This window comes from Eurypyga helias, unplaced genomic scaffold (genome assembly GCF_000690775.1).
Source record: "Eurypyga helias isolate BGI_N326 unplaced genomic scaffold, ASM69077v1 scaffold2401, whole genome shotgun sequence".
Lineage (NCBI taxonomy): Eukaryota > Metazoa > Chordata > Aves > Eurypygiformes > Eurypygidae > Eurypyga > Eurypyga helias.
The window spans coordinates 51,996-76,560 of record NW_010232590.1 but is presented as its reverse complement, the minus strand read 5'-3'; the positions used below and the strand labels follow the sequence as shown (position 1 = coordinate 76,560).

The 24,565-nt window shown below is 47.1% G+C and overlaps 1 protein-coding gene across 1 annotated transcript in view; it reads left to right on the top strand.

Moving 5' to 3' along the window:
- TIAM1 (T-cell lymphoma invasion and metastasis 1) overlaps nt 1-24,565 on the top strand; it is a 79,482-nt gene that overhangs the window by 9,857 nt on the left and 45,060 nt on the right. The window contains 7 exon segments of the mRNA XM_010161427.1: nt 6,051-6,498; nt 8,585-8,757; nt 12,374-12,598; nt 14,040-14,225; nt 16,873-17,019; nt 19,117-19,191; nt 20,223-20,393. Of these exon segments, the coding sequence (XP_010159729.1) occupies nt 6,051-6,498; nt 8,585-8,757; nt 12,374-12,598; nt 14,040-14,225; nt 16,873-17,019; nt 19,117-19,191; nt 20,223-20,393 (1,425 nt within the window).

Genomic DNA, 24,565 nt, shown 5'->3' with positions numbered 1-24,565 from the left:
CCAGTTACTCTGGGGAAAGGATTTCATCTTGATTTGGAGGAAGCTGTACCTTAGCAGACCACCTTGCCCATCATGGTAGAGTCAGTACTGAAAAGAAAGGAAAAACACTTATCAGGCCAATCTTTTCCTGCACAGGAGCTTCAAAGAGACACCATAAAAGCATGCAAACCACCAGGCTGCTTGTGCTCCGTGGTTCTTGCCTAACTAGCAGCCAGACAGGTTATGCGCAATTTCAGGACATTGCTGAATGGGAACGCCTTACTGCTCTGTTGCTAAACAGGATGGGGAACCCAGGATTTGCCTTCTCTTGGAGGGAGCCCCTTCCAAGAAAAAAATCCGAGTCATTTGCCTTTTACTAACAGTCGTTAGTAACTTGTGATCTAATGGTTAATTTAGAAATAAGTATTAACCATATAAGAGACTGTGAACATTAGGGAAGTTAGGAGTTCTGCTAAATCAGTCCCGTGTGCCTGAAGTGCCCATGAATCACTGCTGCCAGTTAAGCAGGAGAAAGTGATTCATCAAGCCATTTTAATAGTGTCTATAACAAGGCTGTTGGTGGGAAGTTTGGTAAATGCATCGTTACTGCAAGCCATCTGAATGTGTCCGGTCATGGGCCGGAGAGTTGGGCAAGGCTTATCCTGTCCAGTGGTCTCTTGCTGGCGGAGGCCAGTGCCAAATGTGTTCGACAAGGGACTTTGCCAGGCTGGACGAGGCTTTGAGCAACCTGGTCTAATGGAAGGTGTCCCTGCCCATGGCAGGGGGGTTGGAACTAGATGGTCTTTAAGGTCCCTTCCAACCCAAACCATTCTGTGATTCTACTAATGGAACCTGCCCCAAAACGTTGTGCTGGGTCCTCGCTAGCTGAAAGTAGACATTCGTTTCTGAAGCAGATGGGGTTTTTTCTGTATATCTTCTAAATCTAGCAATAATTTTTTTAACAATTGTGGCTATGGCAGACATACTGATGCGTGACTATCCTGTGAGTATGCACAACCTACAGCACCAAATACAATAGCTTGATGTAGCCTGCCTTAACAGTTTTATTTCCCGCTAGCATGCTTTGCATGAAACCCAGTGTTCATGGGAGGACAAACCATATGTTTAAGTGGGTTGCTAATACTTTCACTAATATTTTATTGGTTCATCAGTTAAATTGTTCTCTGCATTTGATGGGGCTGTGATAATTCCACTTCATTACACTCGAATGCTACTAGGGCTCTTGTAGCTGCCCTGGCACGTGGCCTGCTAGCTGGGCCTCCCTGCATTCTTGTCGGTAACAACGGGACCATTCAGTCCGTCCCTGGCTTCTCATTTTGTGGCGCATCTCTCTGGCTTATTGGTTCATCAGTTAAATTGTTCTCTGCATTTGATGGGGCTGTGATAATTCCACTTCATTACACTCGAATGCTACTAGGGCTCTTGTAGCTGCCCTGGCACGTGGCCTGCTAGCTGGGCCTCCCTGCATTCTTGTCGGTAACAACGGGACCATTCAGTCCGTCCCTGGCTTCTCATTTTGTGGCGCATCTCTCTGGCGTAGGGCATCTTTCCTTCCTCTTCCCCTCCGTTACTGTCTGCTGAACTTCTTTTCATAAACCTGGGGCATTTACAGCCGAAATGGTAGTACTGCCAGCCTAAGTAACGGTGCCGCTCCTCCGTCATCTGCAGCAGCGGCAAGAGATCCTGGGTCCCGGTGGAAGCTGTGCTGCTCCTTCCGCCTCTCCATCAAAGCACTTACATAGTGTAGAGCCTGATTAGTTCTCTTCTTCAGCCAATGGTCTTTACGCTGCTTTCTCCCTGCTTTCCCTTGAGCAGTCCTAAATGGAAGAGACAAAGACCCCTGCTTATTCAGTTTTGTTGTCTCTAAGGACTACGACCTGTTGCATTTGCAGAATGCCAAGAACTGCTATTCCCATGACTTTCCCCCATCTCTCTGTCTTGGAGGAAGCATGCTTTCTTTTCTTGGATACATGCTTTCTACGTAGTGTGACCAATTTAATGATTTCCACCTGCCTCTTGCCTTGCCCTCTTGTCCTCCCAGGCCTGAAGCAAGGTAAACACCAGTGGGAAGGCTAAGCGGGGCAGCGCAGATTTTAGTTCCAGCCTTGCTTTTGGTTCCTGGGTTGGTCTCTCTGGGCAAAGATATTCCTCTGTGTGGAGACAGCTGTTTGCCAGCCTGAAAATATGGAACATAAGATCTCTGGCGAGGTGCAAAATATCAGGTGCAGTGTCCTGAGCCTTACACAGAGCTGAATGGAACTTCTGGGGTTTTTAACCAATGAAATAAAACAGAGCCCCTTGGTGACAGCAGTTACAAGTCCAGAGCAATGTGCTGGTGATCTGTTACAATGTGTGTATAGTGTCCAAAACTGCGGGCTTCAGAATCGTGTATTCTGCAATCTTCAGCTGCCTCCCAGATGCCGTGATGTGCCTGGCGTGTGCCATCAGCATCCTGGTGAAGAGCCACTAGGATGCTGGGCAAGAGTCAGAGGGGTGAAGGGTGAGTCATGTCTGCAATTCACTCTCGGCCTCAAGAGTCTTTGCCTGGGAACCCCTCCTGCGAGGAGTGAAATGCCTGTTTCGTTAGCAAGCCTCTGTGGCGCATCCCATCGTGGGCCTGAGATGGTGATAAGTCTTCCCTGGAGGAGAGAGACCTTGCTGTTGCCCACAGGGCTCTTTGAGAACCAGAGCAGAAAAGGTGAGTAATTTTTCAGTAGATTTTATCAAGGTTACTCAGTGTTCGCTCCGTGCCTGGGCAGTAGTCTCTGGTAGCCTTGGCAGTAGGTACTTTGAAGGCTGGAGTCCAAAGCTTGGGACCCATGGATTCACATTGATCTCGTCAGTATGGAGCTGTGCTGCTCACGGTGCCAGCTGGGATGCTTAACTTTCAGCATCCCTGTTTGAAAATCATCAGGAGTAGTTCTGTGCCCCCAGTGACGTGTTTGTCAGATGCTGCTATGGTTTGTCGCTTGGCTTGCACGCGTTACCCCTTCGGCCTTGGCACGTTTCTGCTGAACATCTAATCCAACACGCTTTGGCGTGCGGATCATGGCACTGCAAGAGCAGATGCTGGCTGCTTCCTGAGAGCTTTCCATTCCCCCCGAAGAAAACGAGCTGACATTGCGGCAGGAACTCAGAAGCCAGAGGTCTGTGCAATGAATGCTCTTAACCCCCTAACCCTGAGACCAATCCTCCCACACAGCAGACTTCTGAAAGCGCTAAGCTCCCTCAGTGCTACGTTTCATAATTTGTGAGTGTGAACAGTATTAGCAGGCCGTAGGTTTTGAACCGTTCTGACCTTTGTACGCTCAGACCCTCCTCCTACCAAAGGGCTTGCATGGGTTGGCAAGAAGTCTTTGATACGGGGTATTTAAGAGAGGAGAAGCCAGTGCAGGAAGCAGGGGGTGATTAGGGCCGGAGCTGCAGCATTAGGCTGAAAAGATCTTTTGACCCATCCAGACTATCACTTGCATTGTGGTAAAGTTTATAAAGATGTTTGCAAAATGTGCTACAATTTAAGCTCATGAGCGTATATAACATTCAGTCCCAGTTTCCCATCCTTTCATTTTTTGTAAGTAGCAAGCCATTCCTCCCGTGTATCAGGTACGGAGTACGATCCCCATGTGTGGACGGGGAAACTGAGGCGATCGGTGCTGCGTCTCATTGAGGTTACACGAGGAGGCTGTGTCACGCTGGGCACGAGGAGCCTTGAGAGCCTGCATTGCAGCGCTGTGCTTGAACATCTCTGGGTGCACGTCTGGTTTTGAAAAAATACCCATCTGCTGAAAAGCACTAAAAAAATCTTACGCGTGCGCTGGCTGGCAAAATCACAAATCCTCTCTCAAGTTGGTGGGTCTGTTTCAGTAGCACTTTATTTTTTTCAAACCAACTAACTCCAGTTAAAACATGAGATATGCTTCCTAAAAGTTACATCAGCTTAAGTTTTGGAATTAACTCTATACTTTCTGTATAGCTTGGATAAAATAATTATGGACAGATTTTATATTTATTAAATTATTGACCTAAAATAAAAATCTCAAAACCCCAAATAATTTGTGTTGGCACTGTTACCCAGCGCTCACTGCAGAGTGCCGATCTGTTTATGCTGTATGAGTGGCATAAGTTTTCCCTCTAAAAAAAGTTACAGAGGAAGAAGGCCCCAGAAAAAAAATGCAAACTCCCATCATTCTATGGGAATAATTATCCCAGTGAACATGGTGGGGGGGCATTTCTGGTTGGGTTCTTTGGCACTCTGGTTTTAGACCGATGTAGCTGTATTGGCAGAGAGGCAGTGCCTCGGGCGTGTGTGCCAGTCCTGGCTCCCCGACGTGTGGGGTGTCAGATGGAGTGCTGTCATCCGGAGTTGCACCATCCAGCTTTTTGTGCTGGAGTGCGAAAACTCACTGGCAGCAGTGTTTTGTAAACACTGGTTTCTGAGCAGCACCAGTTCCCCTGTCCAGATATCCTTCCTTTGCAGTGCTGCGAGAAATGGGAACATAATTGGTTTTCCTAAAAACAAGTGTATTGGAACAGCAGGAAGAAACGTGTGGTTGTGAAGACTGCTCTGTACGGGTAGATGACTGCGCTTACGGGAAGCCCTGCTCAGCTCATTCACATGCGGTGGGAGTAAGGAATATTGGCCTGTCCAGAACAGCTTGTCTATCACTATGTGTTGCATTAAATAACCAGACTGACTAGGATAACTGTGCTCATTGAGCAGGGAAGGAAGTGCTTATTCTTCCAGCTGGACTCCGAGTCTCCCTTGAGGGGTAACGTTCATAAAGAGCGAGCCCATCCGTTACAAATTAATGCCTTAAAAGTTAGTCAGATTCCGCAACAGTCCTCCCCTCCCCCTAAGGTCTCTTCTTCCAGCTCTTGCTCTGCACGAGGAAGGTTTCAAACAGAGCTCAGTGGAGGGTTTCTCGGTTTCCGTAGAGCTGCTCTTGGATGCATAGAAAACTGGTGCTGGAACCAACACCTAGAAGCTTGTTTTCTCTCCAAATAAACACTGTATTCTGCCACTCTTCTCAGAGTTTCCGCGTTTTTTTCAACCTTGTAAATGAAGCAACAGCTGCTCTTGCAGGAGAGGTAGAGGCTGAAATTCCTGTTGTTTTGGCCGTATTTCTCACCTCTCCATCTTCTTCCCTGGCTCTCTCTTCTCTCGGCTATCTAACATAAGAAATTTCTCTCCTCTTACAGGGCTTGGCCTTTATTTGTCCACCTTCATAAACTGCCACAGGTGCCTTGGAGTGCGGAGATGGTAGTGGTTAGCCCCCTCTGGGCACTAGCCTTGATGCAGGGGGCAAGCTGAGCCACTGAGCCTTTGAAACCTGAATTTGGACATTTTGTTTCCTGTCTTGCTCAAGCTGGTCATATTCTTGTCTCATCTGATCCCTCAAATGCAGGTTCATGGGGATCTGAAAGGGTCTTCTGTTGTTTTAGTATTTGGGCAGGGTTTATCACCATGGGATTCTGGCCCATTGTTACGGTTTGTGATGTAGCCGTGGCACAAACCAGAAATAATCTCAAATACATTATCTTAGGAGAAAAAAAAGTACCTTTTTAGTTATATAATTTGCAAATGACAGTCTTGGGATGTCCAAAATGTATCTTCAACTGTAGGTGTGAATGTACAATGTCAATGTTTTCTTTCCAGAATGCGTAGGTTGGTCGCTGCTTTTCTTGACACTGCCAGTTTTTGCTACCATATGCTTTCCTACTGCAAAACCTTTAGCACTGCTAACTTAGCCTAATGTAAACAGATGATGCTGCGCCTTATATCCCAGAGTGCTAAGGCTGGATAGGCACCACCTGAAATCCTGCACATGTGACTCGTCTTTTCCTAAACTATGCTGGAAGTTCTCCCCACCCTACCTTTTCTTCCAGTGGTTCATCTTCAGAAGAAGACGAGATGAGGGGTTTCCAGTGCCAGGCAAAATGGGGGTGTGTATTAATGTGGTGCCACTTGGGCATTTTGGGTTCTGTCAGTGTCTCCAGAAGGCCAGGCTCGGACAGGTTCTTCACTCACGCTGTGTCTGTCTTGCAACCAGGATGTCAATGCAGGCGAGGGGAGCGAGTTCACTGACAGTGGGATCGAGGGAGCAGCCACCGACACCGACCTCCTTTCCAGACGCTCCAATGCTACCAACTCGAGTTACTCCCCGACGGCCAGTCGGGCTTTCATCGGCAGCGACAGCGGGAGCAGCTCCACGGGCGACGGGCTTCGCCAGGGAGTGTACGAGAACTTTCGGCGGGAGCTGGAGATGAGCACCACCAACAGCGAGAACCTGGAGGAGGCCGGCTCTGCCCTCAGCGACGAGCAGAGCAGCGGCACGCTCAGCTCCCCGGGGCAGTCCGACATCCTCCTGACGGCCGCCCAGGGCACGGTACGGAAAGCTGGCGCTCTGGCAGTGAAAAACTTCCTGGTGCACAAAAAGAACAAGAAAGTGGAGTCGGCCACGCGCAGGAAATGGAAGCACTACTGGGTGTCCCTGAAAGGTACAGAGCGAGCGAGCAAGGGTTTTGTCCAGATGGGCATCCCCGGTGTCCTGTTTCCTGTGGGTTCCGTGTGGCTGCAGATGGAGAAGCCAATACCCTAGACTCTTACCAAAAGTTGCTGTGGGCTTCAGTGTAGTTAACATCCAGTAGGAGGAACTGGTCCTGACGTTTTTCAGAGGGGGGTTTATTTGCTGGTTGCTGATGTGCTCATGTTGTGGCGCGCGTGTAGGCCAAGACGCGTGACGGTGTGGCACTGAAGTGGGGTCCATATCCTGCTTTGAATCCCGCTGGCACCCCCGAGGCTGGCTTCCCCGAGCACTCGGGGTTTCCTTGCAGCAGCATGCCTGTGGCTTGCTGCACACTGAATACCTTGTGGTGAGCAGCCTGCCTCCTCGGCTTCCTGGGCCGCAGACCCTTTTCTCTCTGAATTTCCCTGCCAGGAACGTGCTCCAGGCCCGTTCAGGGCACAGAGACATTAGTGGAGTGGTGGAATGAGGGAGCTGGCCTCCCGGAGTGACCTCTAATTAATCTTCACGCGGTTGCATGAGCAGTAAAACGGAAAGCGATGCTCGCAGGGTTTTGGGGCTGGCCTCGCTCACCTCCGCTGTGACAGGCCTGGTCTGAGCCGGGGGAGGCAGAGCCATGTCTCCTGCTGTAGGTGGGATTACCAAAAAGCCCAGTGTAGTTTAAGCCCTGTCCTCCCCGCAGAGCGCTTTTTAAGAGCACTTCTGTAATTTTTTTTTTTTAATTTGCAGCACTGTTTTAAAACCAACCGCAGAGTTGGGCGCCAGCTCTTCCTTGGGCTGGTTAGAGGGATTGGGGAAATGAAAGAGGAGAGAGGGAGGGGTCCGGGGCAGGGGGGAGCACCAGTCTCCTGGGAGGGGGGCCCTGTGGCAGGAAGGTCTTGCTGTGAGGAGCAGACAAACAAAGGGCCATCTGGGAGGAAAAAGGGGAAGGATGAGCACGGAGGCAATGTTATTTTAAAGTGCTTTGGCTCAAGTGGAGTGTTTGCTCCTTAGATTGCTGTGCCTTAATAATGTCAGTGTTTAAACCAGGCTTTGAAGTTAACAGCTGCTATTGTTTGGCTGCCAATAGTTTTCTGCGAGGCTGGGTAACAGGGCATCCCTTTGCACTGCGAGGGCTGGCTCCTGTGGCAGAGAAACTATGTGCCAGCTTAAGTTTAAAACAACTGTCGGTAATGTGGGAAGGTGAGAGAGAGAGGAAGAGACCCCTTTTTTTAGAGGCTCCCAAATTGCAGGCTTGTTATACCTTTTTTTTTTCTTTTTTAACAACCAGAAAATTGTAAATATTATTTTGTAAAACCAAGGGGGTTGTTTGCTGTCCCCAGCTAAAATGCATTTTTGTTTGTGGCTGTATTGCTCTGAGTCAGAGCTGAAACGTTACAGTGGAATAAGGATTTGGTTTATCCTGTTTGTTTGTTTGTTTGTTGGGGCTTTTTTGTACATCAGTCTTTCAACGAGCACAGCTCATTCCAGCCCATTTTTCTTCCAGTTACTCATCTGCACCCAGTAATTATATGGCTTGGTCTTTGCCTGGCAGGGACTGTAGCAGCTCAAAGCTGCAGGAGGCTGAGGCAGGGCCTTGGAGGTTTTGCCTGGGGGCTTGTCTGGCACCGTCGGCCAAGCCCGGCTTTCACTCCTGCATCTTCCTTCTGGTCCCCTCGGTGGGATGGGGGGCCATGGAAGACCCCCACTTAGGGGTTTATAATGAAGTTTGTCATCCAGGGCTGTATTTCACTGCCTGTGACTCTCTCAGCCCATGTCTGCGGCTCAGTTTTAGCAATCCTCAGGCGAACAAAATGGCCCTCTGGGGCACAGCTTGACATCCCATACAGCTCGTGGTGTGCCCCCATGGCGTGGAAACCGCCACCTTGTTGAGCTAAGAAACTGGGCCATTGCTGGTGCTCTCTGCTGTGGGGCTGAAAACCTGAACAGGCCCTGGCAAACCTTCCCTCCTCCCTGTGGCAGTTTTACAGATGATTTATAGTCCCCGCACTGAATAGACGTGGGGTGGTGGCCGTTGCGTTTAAACGTGTTGCTTGCTAATGTACGATTGTCTCTTTCAGGATGCACGTTGTTTTTTTATGAGACTGATGGCAGATCTGGCATTGACCACAACAGCATCCCCAAGCATGCTGTCTGGGTGGAAAACAGCATAGTGCAAGCGGTGCCTGAACACCCCAAGAAGGACTTTGTCTTCTGTCTCAGCAACTCCCTTGGGGATGCTTTCCTCTTTCAGGTTGGTCTGGTTTTAGGGTTTTACAAAGTTGTTCTCTTTTTCTGTCTCCGACCAAGGAGGAAATCTTAGCTCTGGTTAAAATCAATGGAAAATCCTGCTGACTCTAGTAGGTTTGGGATTTCCCTCTGGCAGTGCTAGAGGAAGGACATATTTGGTAAATGCCACTCAAGAGACCCACCACCACATGCGAATCACTGTTAATTCTGCTCTTTTTATTGACTGGCCAGACCTACTTTGTGTAGATGGTTGGAACAAAGTAAGAAATAAGAAGTATTCTCACATCCCTGTACAGACTGGGAATTTTGCATGGTTTGACAGCATGCTTATAACAGACAGACCAGGCCAGTTGCCATATAGGACATACAGTAGTGCATTCAATGTGCTGTAACACCATCTGCATCTCATAAGACACGTGTATCAAAGATGGGACCTTGTGGAGAAGCTCAAGGGGTTTACAAGACTAAGAGGAGTTTGCAGTGCAAGCGGGTACTTGGACCTCCAGGTGCTTTCCCAATGGCGCTCCAGTTGCCCCTTGTTCATACAGATCTTAGTCAACATCTTGCTGTTGCCCAAGAGGAGACTGAAAGTGCATGTTTAGTTTTTTTAATCAGAAAATAGAAATGTCTGAATTTCATAGGGTACCTTTAAAAAAACCCCAGTATTTCTATCAAAGACCATACATTAGTTGTGTTTCACTGAAAAAGATTTCTGGGTTTTGATAACTACTGCTTCCTTGAGTGATTTTTAGGTTGGCATCCCTCTTTCTTATTGCAAGTTGTCACTAATCAAGGTGTGACACTCTTTTTTATTTATAATTGCCAGCCTGTGCTGAGGTTGTGCCATTTCCTCCCCTTTTGATTCAGTTTTCTTTTCCGGAGGAATCCCTTATTTATTTCCCTTTCCAGTGACAACGTATTCAGAGTTTCTTGCGTTCTTAAATCAGGAGCTACTCTGTGGTAGGATGTGCCTCCACATCATCACTCTCCTGTATTTCTAAGCAAATCATTAAAATTACACTGTCCTGTAGGTCCGTTCAAGGGGCTAAACAAGGGTCTAGAATCTCAAGCTAGTGCAAAATAAAAGTCTTACTGACTCAAGGACATGGTGCTGGCTTACAACTTGAAGAGACTGAGTATCTGCTTGCATGCTGAAGAAAAAAATGATTTTTTGCAGACTAGTTTCTCTGACACCTCAGTCTGATTTTTCCTCAGCTCTTAGTATAATACTGCACTGCCCCTTTCTGCTTCATGCCTTTCCTGGCCAGGGTACATGTATTTTGCCACCTGGAGAGCTTCATCAAGCTGTAGGGCTTGCTCTGCTGCGTGCCAGTCAGCCGACAGACGTGTGAGGCTGTTCAGCAGCGTTACTTAACTGCTCAGGTCATACACGGCCATCCACACACAACACAGTGCCATAGCAGCCGTTTTGATGAGAAGAAACCACAGACTGGCAGAAGACTGTTTCTGTCCTATGGAGACTGTGTACTTAGGGAGGAAAATTAGGGTTGCTTTGTAATGCGTACCGGTATTGGACATCTTGTAACAAGCCTTCGCACTGCATTGCGCCTAGAGACATCACGTACCTCCTACACGATGATGCCTTGCTCAGTCAGTTCTTATCATGCCTACACAGATCCATTACTTGCAGATGTCACATGCGCTTTCCAGGAGCTCAGAGCAACTCGTGACACCACATACTTATGTATCAGATGTTTGCAGCTTGTTTATGTGGTCCTTTCCATTGAGAAGCAGTGATTCCCCTTGCCTACTCATCTACCAGGAGAGTCTTCAGCTCCTAAAATCCTTCACAGATTTTTTCCCCTTCCTTCTCTCCAAGAAACCAAAAAGAAAACTGAATCTAATGGTACAGAGATAATATTTTAAACCTCAACAAGATAAAAACAGGACGTCTTGCTGTTCGGATTTTGCTAGGAATTAACAAAACATACCATTTCAGTTTAAGTCCAGTAGTACCCTGTTCTCTAGTGGGGGCTATGTTTTACCACCTGACTGTAAGCAAAGTGTCTTCTGTTCTGCAGATAATTGCTCTGTTTTCAGCAGAAGCTCCTCAGCAAGGGGAGCTCAGCATGTCTCAGCAGTGGTGGTAAGACTTTGTAAGGCACATCTATGAATGAGAGCTCATGAGTGTTATTACCTGGGCAGGGAGCATCTCCCGTTTAAGCAATGTACGTTGTGCAGTGCCAGCTGAAGAGAATTGGGAGTCAGAGATCTGTCTTTCCAGTGTAGACCCCATCATCTGCTTAGGACTTCTCACCTGACCTAAGGAAAGTGGTGGCATTCTGGGACGTGTGTGCTTCACCTGCTTCAGTCCCACAAAACTTTTGAGAGCATTGGTGTGAAGTCTGGCCGGTGCATGCATGATTTCCAGCGTCAGGCTTCTGTGGGAATCTCTCCTTGGCTTCAGGAAGCCATGTCCTTTGCCGTTAGTTGTCACCGCCAGGAGACCAGTGAGGATGACCTTCTTCAGCTACGCTAGCAACTGGAGAAGTCATACTGTGCTGTCTATTTATAGATCAGGTATCATCAGAAAGTTTAATTAGAACAAGGTGGTTTGGCACCTTGCTACTTTTTCAGCCACAAGGCAAATACCAGTGTGATTACTGCTAAAGGCTGACACTCGGCGCAAGTCCGCTGCAACCCTGAATTGGCTGTAAATTTCGTTTTACAGCCTACTGTAAAAAGGAATGACATTTAGTAAGAAGGCTAAGGAGATTTACTTTTTATTTTGAAAGTCTGGAAAAGGAACGCTTTGAAATATTTTTCTTTCTATGTCAAAAGCCTTTAATAAGAATAGTGCTTTTCCAGAAAAATGCATTGGGTCCCATGCCCCAGACTGATACCTCACAGAATCATAGAATCGTTTGGGTTGCACCATCTTGAAGACCATCTAGTTCCAGCCCCCCTGCCATGGGCAGGGACACCTTCCACTAGACCAGGTTGCTCAAAGCCTCATCCAGCCTGGCCTTGAACACTTCCAAGGGGGGGAAATGTTCCCTTTCCTGAACTGTCACACACACACTTGGGAAGGGACAGTACCAGAACTGTAAAAGTTACGATGAGCCTGGCTTTAATGATAACAAGGTTGACTTCATCAGAATGCTTTGGGAACTTCAGAAGTGGAAAGCTTGTTTGTCTATGCTTCACAATAAAGCTACTCATAGATATATGGTCACGTTTTATGCCATTAATTTATTACTAATTGTTGCATGCCAAAAAACCTTTGTGCTGTGAAGATCACAGGGTACATTCCCTGCCTTAAAGAACTGGGAGTTTAGAGAATGTCATTAAATGTTAAGCTACAAATTGTGGCAGCATTCCATTGAACAGGGAAGGTAATTCCTGAGACCTTGGTGGGAAACACCATACAGCTGCAAAGCACAGATATAGGTGTAATGCTAAGTGCTGAATGCCCAGTGCAGAGTTAAAAATGGCCTGCTTAGGAATGGGGTGGTTTTATTACTTCTCTCGTAAGTGGATTTACGGCTTTGAATCTTTAGATCAAAGGGAAAGGAAACTCCTTGGAATTGCATTTGTTAATCTCCAATCAATTTTAAAGAGGATCCTGACTTTTTTCCCCCCTCTTTCCCGCTCTTCAGACCTCTAGCCAGACTGAGCTGGAGAACTGGATCACTGCAATCCATTCAGCCTGTGCAACCGCGGTGGCAAGGCAGCATCACAAAGAGGACACCGTCAAGCTCCTGAAAACAGAGATAAAGAAGCTGGAGCAGAAGATTGATATGGATGAAAAGATGAAGAAAATGGGTGAAATGCAGCTGTCCTCAGTAACGGACTCCAAGAAGAAGAAGACCATACTGGATCAAGTAATCTCACTTGCCTGTGTGAAATAAGCCCCTAGCAAATATCTAAGGCCTCCCTCAGATTAGCGGTACCTCTGCCTGCTCCCACTGTGCTGTGTGTGCACTGGCAGAGCTTCCCAGAGCAGGTGGGACGTGTGTTGGCAAGAGAGCTGTGCCGGTTGCCCTTGTCGCACCGTTTCTCCAAACAGCGTGCGCTACGGTACAGCACAGGCTATCTTCTCCTGGCCTCCATGCCATACATTTGGCTAGCTGTGCAGAGGTTGAGTGAGGACTTCTGGGGGACTGAAGAGGCTACCAGGCCACAGCAACAGGATGCCTTAGGGAATGGCTGGTCACAGAGCAACAAATGCTGCTGTTGCTGTTATCTTAAGAGTGTAAGAGGCTGTTTTTTCTGCTGGCAGATGGGATGGAGGAGCCATCCCTTGTTTCTACGTGTTGCAAGGGCCTGCCTTGACCTCATGGCTGCGGCCCTGGCTGCCCCCCGGGGCCGCTGCTTCTGACTTAAAGTGGACAACGTCGTTGCGTTTGAGAAGCAGAGAGCCTAGAGCAGATGTCTCTCCCGCTGCCGCAGCGGCACCTTATTTTAGGAAACTAACATATGGCTCCTGCTTCATTAGTTTGTAGCTCTTTTACCACGGCTGCCAAACGCGCCTGTAATGCAAACCATAGGGAGCGGACGGGGCCCTAATGCGCTAAGCTAAAGAGATTTCGTACCCCGTGGAAGCCCGTGGAAGGGGGGAGAGAGGGGGGAGATGCTCGCCTCTGTCAAAGGGGCTCCACTCAAAGGCTGTCAGCCACAGTGAGAGGGCAGAGCAGTCTCTCTCTTTATGTAACTGAGTTTTTCTAAGTGCTTTGAAACAGTTTCCTATCAGCAATTTGAATTATTTAAATAAGTCCTTACATAGGCTGATTATAGTGCTCTTCTACTGATAAGATTAATTATCCCCAGTGTACTACACTTTTTCAAGTATATTGAGCTCCGCTGATGCTCACAGCAATGCTGCTGCTGCGGCTGCTGGTTCAGGGCGCTCTGTGTGTGGAATTTGCCGGGGCTTGGTCTTCTTGTTTCTTAGATGCCCTTGATGCATGAAAGAAGCCTCCTAAGGGACTGCTCAGAAGAGAATCTTGGAATACAAAGAAAATTAAAAATGGAAGTTTAACCCTACTAATTAGCATTGTATCAAAGGAGTAGTTGTCCCAAGAGAAGTCTTCTGCCGTGAACATAAAAAGAATTTGTTTTGCATCTAATGAAAACTTTTTTACTATTTGTGTCCTTTTTGGGGAGAGCAGGAAAGACATGGAATCAGCTTTTCTTGAATGGGATCAGCAATGGTGAAAGAGGTGTATTGCTGGGAACAGCGGAATTTTCTCAAGGCATTTACCATTCTGTTCTTCCTTCTCTCTCCTTTTCTTCTTCTCACTCCTCAATCTTCGCTGTACACAGATCTTCGTTTGGGAACAAAATCTTGAGCAGTTCCAGATGGACCTGTTTCGGTACCGCTGTTACCTGGCTAGTCTCCAAGGAGGGGAGCTCCCAAACCCTAAAAGACTGCTTGCTTTTGCCAGCCGTCCAACGAAAGTTGCGATGGGCCGTCTTGGAATCTTTTCCGTCTCATCGTTCCATGCACTGGTAAGTTTGAACAGAGGCCAGGGCTCATCTTTGCCAACCTGCAAATCGCTTCATGTGTCCAATGCAGAGATCATGTCGACAAACAGCAGTCTGTGCCTGGGGGATGAACCCTTACCTCAGCTTCCTGAAAGGGGTGGGTGTCCTGCATATAGATTAAAAAGCAGATGCTTGCAAGCCATGGCCTTACAGAAATTAAAGAACCATGTTTCTCCTAAACATGTGATTTTGAGTTTCCAAATCTGCACTAGAAACATGCTTTCTATAAACAGATCTGCCTGTTACAAGAGCAGGCTCATCTCTAATGCCTGCGTTCATGGGCTTGTTCCTAAAGTCCGGTGAAGTCAACTGGGGTCTTTCTGAGGCCTTCAGCACGCGTTGGCTTAGACCCTCTCGGGCATGACTTGCTCTCTGCCATACGGATGAATCTACTGACCCATTAGTCTAATATCCGGTCTGCGGTGATCAACACCTGATGCTCCACAAGGGAGGGGAAACGTTCTTCTCTGCTACGCATGGTGTGGCAAATAATGTTTAAAATGGTTGTTTAAATTTAAATAGTGTAACAACCCACCTCTTAAAAATACAGGGAAACATATTGCAAAGTGATGTTTATTTAATGAATTTAAATCAAGTTCCTGTAGTTTCGACTTGGACTCCTGGAGCTTCACAGAAATAGCTGAGCTCCACTGTTGTCTTGTAGATGTCAGCTGTACCCTTCAATTGAATCCAGGGCTGTAATTCAGTCAGAGGCGTTTTTATTCTTTTATATGTGAAAAGATTAGCGTCATCATCCTGATAATTGCTGGTGGATTTATATTTTTTTTTATAAGTGACGGGTTGTAATTTGCATTTATGCTTATGTTTTTGCATTTAGCAAAGCACTGAGCGTTAGCCTGAAAAACAGTCTGCTTCTTCATGCTGGTGTCTCTTGAGAGCCAAGTGAAAAAAAAAAATGTTTTGAATATGTTGTGTTGGAAAAGACACGTGCTTTCTTCTTTAAGCAAACTCTCGTGTCCTGCTTTGCCCTCAATAGTGCGGAGATGGTGCAGCGAGTCTCAGGCTTGAGCTGGGTGCTGCATGAGGATAGCATGGCAACCCTAGCACTCCTGAAGGTGTTTATAGAATCACAGAATGGTTTGGGTTGGAAGGGACCTTACAGACCATCTAGTTTCAACCCCCCTGCCATGGGCAGGGACACCTTCCACTAGACCAGGTTGCTCAAAGCCTCATCCAGCCTGGCCTTGAGCACTTCCAGGGATGGGGCATCCACAGCTTCTCTGGGCAACCTGTTCCAGTGCTTCACCACCCTCTCTTCACCTTCTTCCTGAAGTTCATCAGTACATGAGCCAGTGCTACATCTCCCAGGTGCCTCTGCACAAATGTCCCAGGCTCAGCTAAGAAATGTCGGCTGTGGAAATGGAGATGCTTGCAGTACTGTTTTTCCTTTTTTTTTTCCTACCTTTTCCTTGATTTCTCCATGTTTCCCAAGGAGAATCACCATTACTCATGCAGCGAGGGTTCCCCTGGGTACACAAGCCAGCCTTTTGTTTGCCCTGTCTTTGTATGGGCTTTTCTATCTGCTGCACGCAAACAACCGGTTTCTCAGCTCCGTAGCTTGGGGCATCACTCAGAGATTGGGGTGTTCCCCCTGAGGTTGCCAAACGACAGTCACATTTTGCTAGTTTCGGCTGTGGGAATCCTGTACAAGGGTGTTCCAGGAAGCATACGGCCAAGTCGGCAGGGTGGGTCTGTGTGTCTGTCTGGCTTCGCCTTGCACTCCCGTTCATACCTGCCATCTCCTACCACTCCCTTTTTCGCAGGAGAGCTCGTCCTCCTGAGGCCACCTCCACGTGGGAAATCTGCTCAAACTTTGGCCTAAACGATTCACCTCTGACTAACGTCGAACTAATTTCTACCAGAGCTTCCTCATTTGGGAAACACTCCCTAAATATTTGGTCTCAGTAAAGGCAAACATCTTTTTTCTCCAGGGTGGTTGCCACAGGCCATTTCTCAAGCACCCAAGCAGTTAACAGTGCTCTGATCTAAAGGGTCATTTCAGCTCACTCTTTTTTTTCTTCCTGTGTTTTGCTCATCCTTCAAATGTCCCTATCTTTGAGGAAATGCCGGCTTTAAATACCTTGACCTATTTGCAAGCCTTTATCTGGCCTTGTAACAGTTATGAGTCAGTTCCAGGATGCCCAGGGTGCTTCCACAGGAAAGAGCAAAGAGGAAGACCTGGCTTTTCGGGAGCAACTGATAAGTTTGGAAATGTCAGGTTTTGTGTGTCCAGCTTTGAAACCTTGTTAAAAAACAAAAGGGAAGAAAAAAACCCCGAACCCTTCACTGGTACTGAGGTTTTGCTCTGAGATGATTAGGCTGCTTCAAAATATCTCAGATTAAATACCAAAAAATGTTGGGGTGGCACGGTCCATTTTAAATTTTGATCGACGTTGGAAGAAGTGAGTTAAAATGCAGCAAGAAGGAAGTAGCCTGGCAGCATCACTGTTGTCCCCGTTGCAAGTACACATTGTTGCCACAGTGTCTGCCTTTTTTTTTTCAAGCAGATGCCACTGTTGGTTAGATTATGTAAGCCACGGTGTGGTGGGATGCTGCGACCTTTGATTTTAAAACCATGTGGCATTGACAGGTGGCGGCTCGCACAGGGGAGTCCGGAGTGAGGAGAAGGACGCAGGCCATGTCCAGATCTGCCAGTAAGCGGAGAAGCAGGTTTTCTTCTCTCTGGGGGCTGGATACTACCTCGAAGAAAAAGCAGGGAAGGCCAAGCATTAATCAGGTAAGCGTGTGGAAGTTTGTGATATTGTTATTTTCAAGGCTTATTTGTTACCATGCAGGATGCAGCTGAGGCAAAGAGTCACCTGCATCAAGTACTTACACATCCAACCTTAGCCTTGCCTGTTTAATCTTTCACGGCGTGTCGTCATCTCATTTATCCTCTTTAAAAATCAGTGACTGTAATTACAGATAAGTATACAGCAGCTCCTGTCAAACAAGGTTTGCAGTTCGCACCTTCTTTAGCTGAATTAGTTGCATTTCTCGTGTTGTTGCATTTCTGCTGCTTCTGCTTTTGCTGGAGGTACTTCCCTATACTCAGGAGTAACAAATCAACAGTGAAAAACAACTTTGGAAGGAAAAAACCAGAAGTGCAGACTTGTTTGTTTCTTTAAATGAAAATTATGAGTTTGAAGAATACTTCAAATGTAGCTAAGTTTGGGGAAAACTTCCTAAAGTAACAAAAAGCTTTGCATTTAATAGGGACAGTCCCTGTTTTGCTTCAGATTTTTAAAAAAGCAAAAGCTGAAACATTTCCACCCAGTCACTGCCCATATCTTTCTCTAGAAAACGTGTTTTAGAGTGGTAGGAAGGTGCTTCTCTGTTATTCTATCCAAACATCCCTAATTATAGCTTTCAGTTTTTGAGAGCCATACCTCACCTAATTGCAGGAAATGTAGGCTTTGCTTTTCTTTCTCTTCTTTCACTTTTTGAGTGGAGAAAGGCTTGGGACACATGTTGTTCTGCACCCTGTGATTTCTTCTTCCTTCTGTTAACGCAGCAGTGGGTGTTTGTTTTGTTTAGCAGAGGATGAATGCTGAAAAACTGTTTAGCTTGTTTTTAGTGAGACATTAAAAATTCACCTAATATTTAGTGGCTGAGCAAAAACTCAGAGTTTAGCTGGGAAACAGCAGATGCCTCCGTGAGCACATTCCCAGTTCTTTGCACTGGTGCTGCGACATCCCTCCTGCTTTGTACTTAGTTTCCCCAAATCAGGTGGAATCCCTTGTCCTGAACTAGGATCCTGCCCATGCTGTGTCTTCAGACCTGTTTTTTTTTCCTGATCTCGCTTGGTTTTTTTCCTTTCAGTGGGGATAAATACATTTTTCATGCTTCCTCCACCTGCCTCAACCCCGATCCCCTCATTCCTCCATAAGCGCAGGTGTGAAAAGGGATTTTGTTCCAGGTTAAAGGAAAGTCACACTGGAGAGAGTCAAAGAAAAAGTAAGGTTTTGAGAAAGTGGCAGAACATGTAAATGCAGTGCCTGAACACATTTTCCCTGCTCGTGTGTAGTAGCATGCCAAGTATTGCCAAGTTGAAGTGGTAAATCCCTACAGGGCAGTGACCTTCTCCCGTCCTCATGGCCCCTGCTTCGTTGTAGGCACAGCATAGTTAACAGCCAAACCCAGCAGCTTGATCGTAAAGCTGTGCTGATGTGGAGCTATGAAACTTCACTTTTCAGATTTAATTACAAGCTTCTGCTGCCCTAACAACCCTGTTTGCCTGTCGGATGCAGTCCTGTGCTGATTTGGGGCAGATCCTGTAAATATTCACATTCTGTCGTTTCTCCTGCAGGGAGCCCTGTTGGTTTTTGGCTCTCTGGCTGGTGCTGGGTTCCCAGGTTTTATTTCATTAGAGAAGGGTTGTGCTGACTGGCGGTACTTGAATGTTTTGCTAAGTACTTTTTGGAAGGTGGTTTGTTCCAAAACCAGCCAGAAGTGGATCCCTTCTTCTGATTTCTCAGCCTTAGCAGAGGTGGAGGAGCATTCATTTCCCTGGCTTTGCAGGTGATGAAAGGGAGCACAGAAGGACATAAAACTTCTCCAGCTCCACCAAGACAGCCACTGACAGACCACGAAGCAGAACTTGGCCTCTAATATTTCAGCATTGTGTCCCGTCACCAGCTTGTCCTTCACCCTCTTCTCTTTTAACAAGGGGATATTGGTATTTTCTTTTTCTGTGTTTTGAGGTGAATGTTTTTATTTTTCAGTTTGATTTCCATGCTAGATGTTAGATACACCGTTCTCCCCTTAGCCTGTGCCGCTGACACAATGGAGGCGCGCTCATGTTTTAAAGCAGAGTTACTGTGTTGTTCCTTAGGTGTTTGGTGAAGGAGCTGACTCTGTAAAGAAATCTCTCGAAGGGATCTTTGACGATACGGTCCCGGATGGCAAGGTAAAGCACCAACTCCCCAGCTGCCTCCTTGCCCCTTGTTCGCAGTCAGACTAAATGCAGCATTGACTCCGGCACACAAGAGGGGACGCGGAGCTCCCAGGAGAGGACCCCATGTGCGCTTGTAGCCGCTCTGGGAGGGTTGGTTGCCCACAGTCAGAAGAAGACCACTGTGTGTGGCATCCTAAGCGCAGCCGGAGGTGCCAGACCCAGAGGGGTGTCAGCGCTGCGTGCCAGGGAAATGCCTGCCCACAGGAGGACCTGGACATTGCTGGTTCTGGAAAAAGGCCCCTTGTGGCAGCCATATGAGAGTTTCATAATTTAGGGGTGGCACAGCTACGAAGCGCAGGGTTTCCTCTGTTTTGTTCTCTCGTGCTTCTGTGAGCTTCTGTGCCTGCAGCCACAGTTACAACGGCTTTCTCTTTCCCCAGAGAAAGGCAGCTATCAGACAGCATTAAGGCAGTGCTAAGAGCCACGTTCCTCCTGTAGTGAACATGGGTTGAGCTGCGTGAGCCCACTTCAGCGAACAGGGATGCTGCAGCTCCATCGCTTCCTGGGGATTTATAGCTTGGAGTGCAACTCGGATATATAGAATGCAGTAAATTCAAAATAACTGCTAAGATTTGCTATTTTGCCATTTATAAGTATAAGAACTGTTGCATCTACAACAGTTTTGCTGGCCTTGGATTGGTTTACCCAGAAACACTGTGCATTTAACTTTTTTAAATCTCTTTTTATCACTATTATGTGTTCTTGCATTCCTAGCATTCCCAATAGCCATAGAGTGAAATCCCAGGAAAAGCACACTGCAGCCCTGTAGCTGTGTGGCTGACAAGGGAAGGCACACTTTATACTGCTCAGGTAAAACTGCAAAGTTTCCTGTCCAGACAAGCCTTCAATCTAGGCCGATGAGTAAAACGTCTTGTCTACAAGAGGGCTTTTTGATACAGCATATAGCATGCTTTACACTTGTTACTGTTGAAGATGGAGTTCGTATTTGGCTGGTAGAGTCACAATGGATTCTGTCTATTTAGAGGGAAAAAGAAGTGGCACTGAGCAGTGTCCATCAGCACAATCCCGACTGCGATATTTGGGTTCATGAGTATTTTACGCCGTCTTGGTTCTGCCTGCCGAACAACCAGCCTGCTCTGACAGTCATCCGTCCTGGGGACACCACGCGAGATGTGCTGGAAATGATTTGCAAGGTAAGGGCTGCGAGCGTGCCCTGGAGCAGGGTGGGGTGCCTGCAACGCCGAGCCCTTTCGCTTGAACCTTGTAGTGACTTGCTCACAGTGCTCAGACTGCAGGTGGGGGAATCAGTTGTATGCTAGATGAAAAATGTGGATTATACTGAAATTTTCACGCTAGCACCACACGAGAAAAATTCCTACAGCTGGAGCTAAACTTGGTATGGGTGTAGGGAGAGGAAGGCAGACTAGTTTTTGCCCTTTCCACTCCGGCTGCTGTGCATGAGCCTCCGAAGGGCCTTCACTCCCTGAGTCTGCCTCTGCTGCCACCTCTCACGTACCCACCCACCCACTCCCCCTCCACTGGAGACCAAGCTGTGTGTGGGATACTTCTCTCCCCATCTGCCCCCCGACATCCTGCCCCCCAGCCTTCTTTCAGTGGACGCCCCGTAGCATGGTAGTGACTAACGACCAGTGACTGAAGTCACGAATGCGCTCTCCTCGCCCGACTGCCCTGGTTCCCCTGCCTCTGCCAAGCCCTCCCGTGGCCCGTTCCCTGCTCTGTCAGGCAAGCGGTGCATTCGCATCCTTTCTCAGGTGCCAGGTCGTCCTGTTTGCAGGTGCTGTTTCTCCTTCCTTTCTCCTTCCTCCCCTCCGGCTGGCGTGGGGGAGGAAGGCATGGAGAAAACAGCAGCAGCAGGAGTAGGAGAAGGTGCTTGTGTTTGCTGTCTACATCGCGGAGTCAGACTCGCCTCGTGTAGGTGGCGGGAGGGAAGAGAGAGGAAAGCTTTTATCTGCATTTGGGGAGAGTGGGAGAAAAACCACCTGGATTTCTTTTCAAGATGAAGTATCAGAGACATTTGGCCATTAAAAAGAGTTACATCTCAGCAGAGAAGTTGAAAGCTTTGACAAATTAAATACAAGCTTTCAGTTCTGGCAGCTACATAATGTATGTTTTCCGCTAACTGGCTGACTGCAAGCTAGACCCAACTCGAGACACGTGCCGTTCTGCAAAGTGAGTCCTCTTTTGTACACCAACAACAGCAGAAGAAAAGAAAACATTTATTACTTCTAAGAGCTTAACTTTGGGGACTTTGAGAACATGTTGCATGAGCTTTGAAAAAGAGAGGGAAGGTGAGAGAGAAGCATTTGTTTGCAATAATTGTACAGCGTGCTCGTCTCTTTGCCAGGTGCACAATTACAGAGCGCTGCAGCTTGTGAAAGCTCTGCACTGTATTCAGGAAAAGATGACATTTTTGGAGAGAGACATAATAGGGAAGCTGGATGACACATTATTAGTAATGATTTATTTTTAGGATTTATATTTTCCTTGGGATAAGAGTGATTAACTCAGTGGGTCACATCCTTAGCTGGAGTAAATTGGTGTAGCTCTACTGGTTCCAGTATGTGCCTGCTGAGAATGTGGTCTCTCGCTGTGTGTTTGATTGTTGTGGGTGGTGGTGTACAGGGAGAAGGGGAGGTGGGTGTTTGTTTTTTGCATAGCTATTATCTGTTTCTTTCCTTTCTGTAAGAGTCTTCAGTCTGGAAAACACTGATGGATGCCTCCTTTTCTGTAGCATTTAATAATCAATCTCTTTCTTCTGTCTCTTGCATTCAGCTCATTTTTTCCCCTTTAATATCTGATCCACACCATTTCACATCAGTTTGCCATCTGCCATCTGAGAACCAGTCAAGCTCTGGTATAGTAAACATTTCAAGATCTACATTTCATATAAACCTCTTCATGTTTGTAGATGTGGTTAAATCTATCTGTGCCATTAAACTGAGCTTGATTATTCTGTTGGAGAACATTAAGTGCACTCAAGTCATTGCAGAAAATGTGTTCTTACACTAGCATTGCTGCTTGTTATTATACAGGTTTTGGTGGCTGCTTTCTGACACTTTTATGATTCAAGATTGGTGGGAGGAGAGTTTAAAGCATACTTTAAAGTGGTTCCTCGAAGATTTCTCCTAAGATTTAACTAATAACATCACTTGGAAGACAGGAAAAGTCTGTGTATATGCATCAAATTGTTTCCTATGGGTAATACTGATCAGTGTGGATGTGTGTATGTGTATTACTAACATTTGCATAATGGTATACCTTAAAATTGAGTAGAAACACACATGCGTATATGGATTTAGGAAGAACCAGTAAGGAGAGAGTAACACCAAAAATCAAGCATAGAACACTACATGGCATTTAGTCTTTTGACTGAACTGGATAAAAAGTGAGAAGCAAAACCAGTTCTGTTGTCTCACAATTTGCATTTTTCAAATGCACAGGGGGCAAGAAGCAGATTTTCCCTAGGTGTCTGGATCCGTGCGCGAAGTCCCTGAGAAGTTACTTAAGCCTGATGCCCTGTGGGCTTACTTTGATTTTGAGCTGGTGTTTCCCTACTGAGCAAGCTTGGGCCACACAAATGCGAAGCCGGAGTAGAACGGTGGGATGGCTAGCGTGTTTCCGCGATGCTGTCATTTCAGCGCTAACGAAGGTCTCCCCCACCAAGCTGGAAGAATATGCCTGTCCCTCGCTTTAATTAGAAGGGAGCCAAAATGGATGAATAGCTGGGGTTGTGCGTGGACCCGCTGCACCACGCGGAGCCAGTTGAGTCGGGTCGCACCTCAGGCTGTAAATTCTTCTTCAAGAGCACGTTGGTTAAGCTGTCGGGTTGTGCTTTAAATTGGGCTAGCTGCTTAATTTACTCCAGACATAGCCAGAGTTATTAGGAGGGAAATAAATAAACCAAGAAGCTTGTTTGGACTGCCAAAAGGTACTTTGGGTGGTTGCGAAAGGATATTAATGTCAGTAAAGCTGCCCTGTTTCTGCTCCCACCTTCCTGCATATGTCACTAGATCAGCAACAAAAAAAGGGTTAATGGTGTGGGTTTTAGGGCAAACTGACTACATCCACTTTAAGAGTCGGTAGAAAATAATACCCTATTTGAAACAGTTTAACTAATGTAAAATTTCGAGGTAGGCAAAGCCTTGCTGCAGCTGTACAAATGTTAATTAACTAAATGGCATGGCTCATGTACTGTACCGTCGCAGTTAATGGTGATGACTCTCATGGCCTGACTTGGATGGCAATGCAGGGTAGCAGGTGAATGGCATCCACCCTGGCTGATGGTGTTTCTAGGAAGAAACGAGTGGCTCAAAATATGTGTGAGTTGTATCCAGTGACCTGTGCCCTGGCGTAGTTCAGGGCTTCAGCGTGGCGCTAGTCATCTTGCGGTTGGCTCCCTCCTGCCCTCTGAAATGGCCAGCATGCACAGTTTTCATGTGAGCAAGTCTCCCTGCAAAAGCACCTGTGGAAATGGAGGCGTCTCCTCCAGGCCTGACGGGGTGCCCATAGCAGAGCAGGCAGAGGCCTGTTGCTGATGGCCGGGATGGCGGATGGAGCCGCTGCCTGCGAGAAGGCTGCTCTTCGAACCTGCTCTCAGGGCACACAGACTGCAGAGCAGGTTGGGGGCAGGGGTGAGCCTACCTGCCCCTGCCCCAGGGCCGACGGGGGCTCTGAACTGGCGGTTCCGCTGGAGGGATGTTGGGGTGCCTGGAATGCAGGACACATAGGAGAGCTTTGATGCAGGAGACCACAGGAAGATAGGCCTTGGTGGCAGGAGGAGGCCTCCAGGTTGTCTGTTTCCCTTTTCTGCTTGTGTGGCTTTTCCACATAGAATTTTTCCCCCCCCCGGGTTTGCTGTAAATAGCTCAGGCATTTTCCAGACTTCCAGAGAGATTTATCATGGACTTCTCCCACCAGATGTGGGGTGTGCAGTCTGTGGGCTTATGTCCCCTCTGTATCTTTGTGTTTGATTAGTGTGCAAGGCGCTCTTTAGCTTGTGTCCTGGGATAGTAAATTAATCTAACCAGAAACTCATCTAGGGCTCCTTTGTATCATATCTGAACAATTAAAACCAATTCTGCCTCCCTTTAGTTTCTGTGGTGTTTGTATGTGTGTGCATGTAAGAGAAAAAACTAGTGAAAATGGTCCATGGACAACGAGCAAAGCAAAATGCTTGTCAAAAAAGAAAGAGAGGGTGAGGATCTCCTACCTTCAGCTCTTTTTATTTTGGACTTTGATAGATTTCACATTCCTTATTTAATTAAGTGGGCATTTGTCTGGATTACAGAGGTTATCCCATTTCAGATACTCAGTTTCGTATACGGATAATTTGGTCTTTGAATTG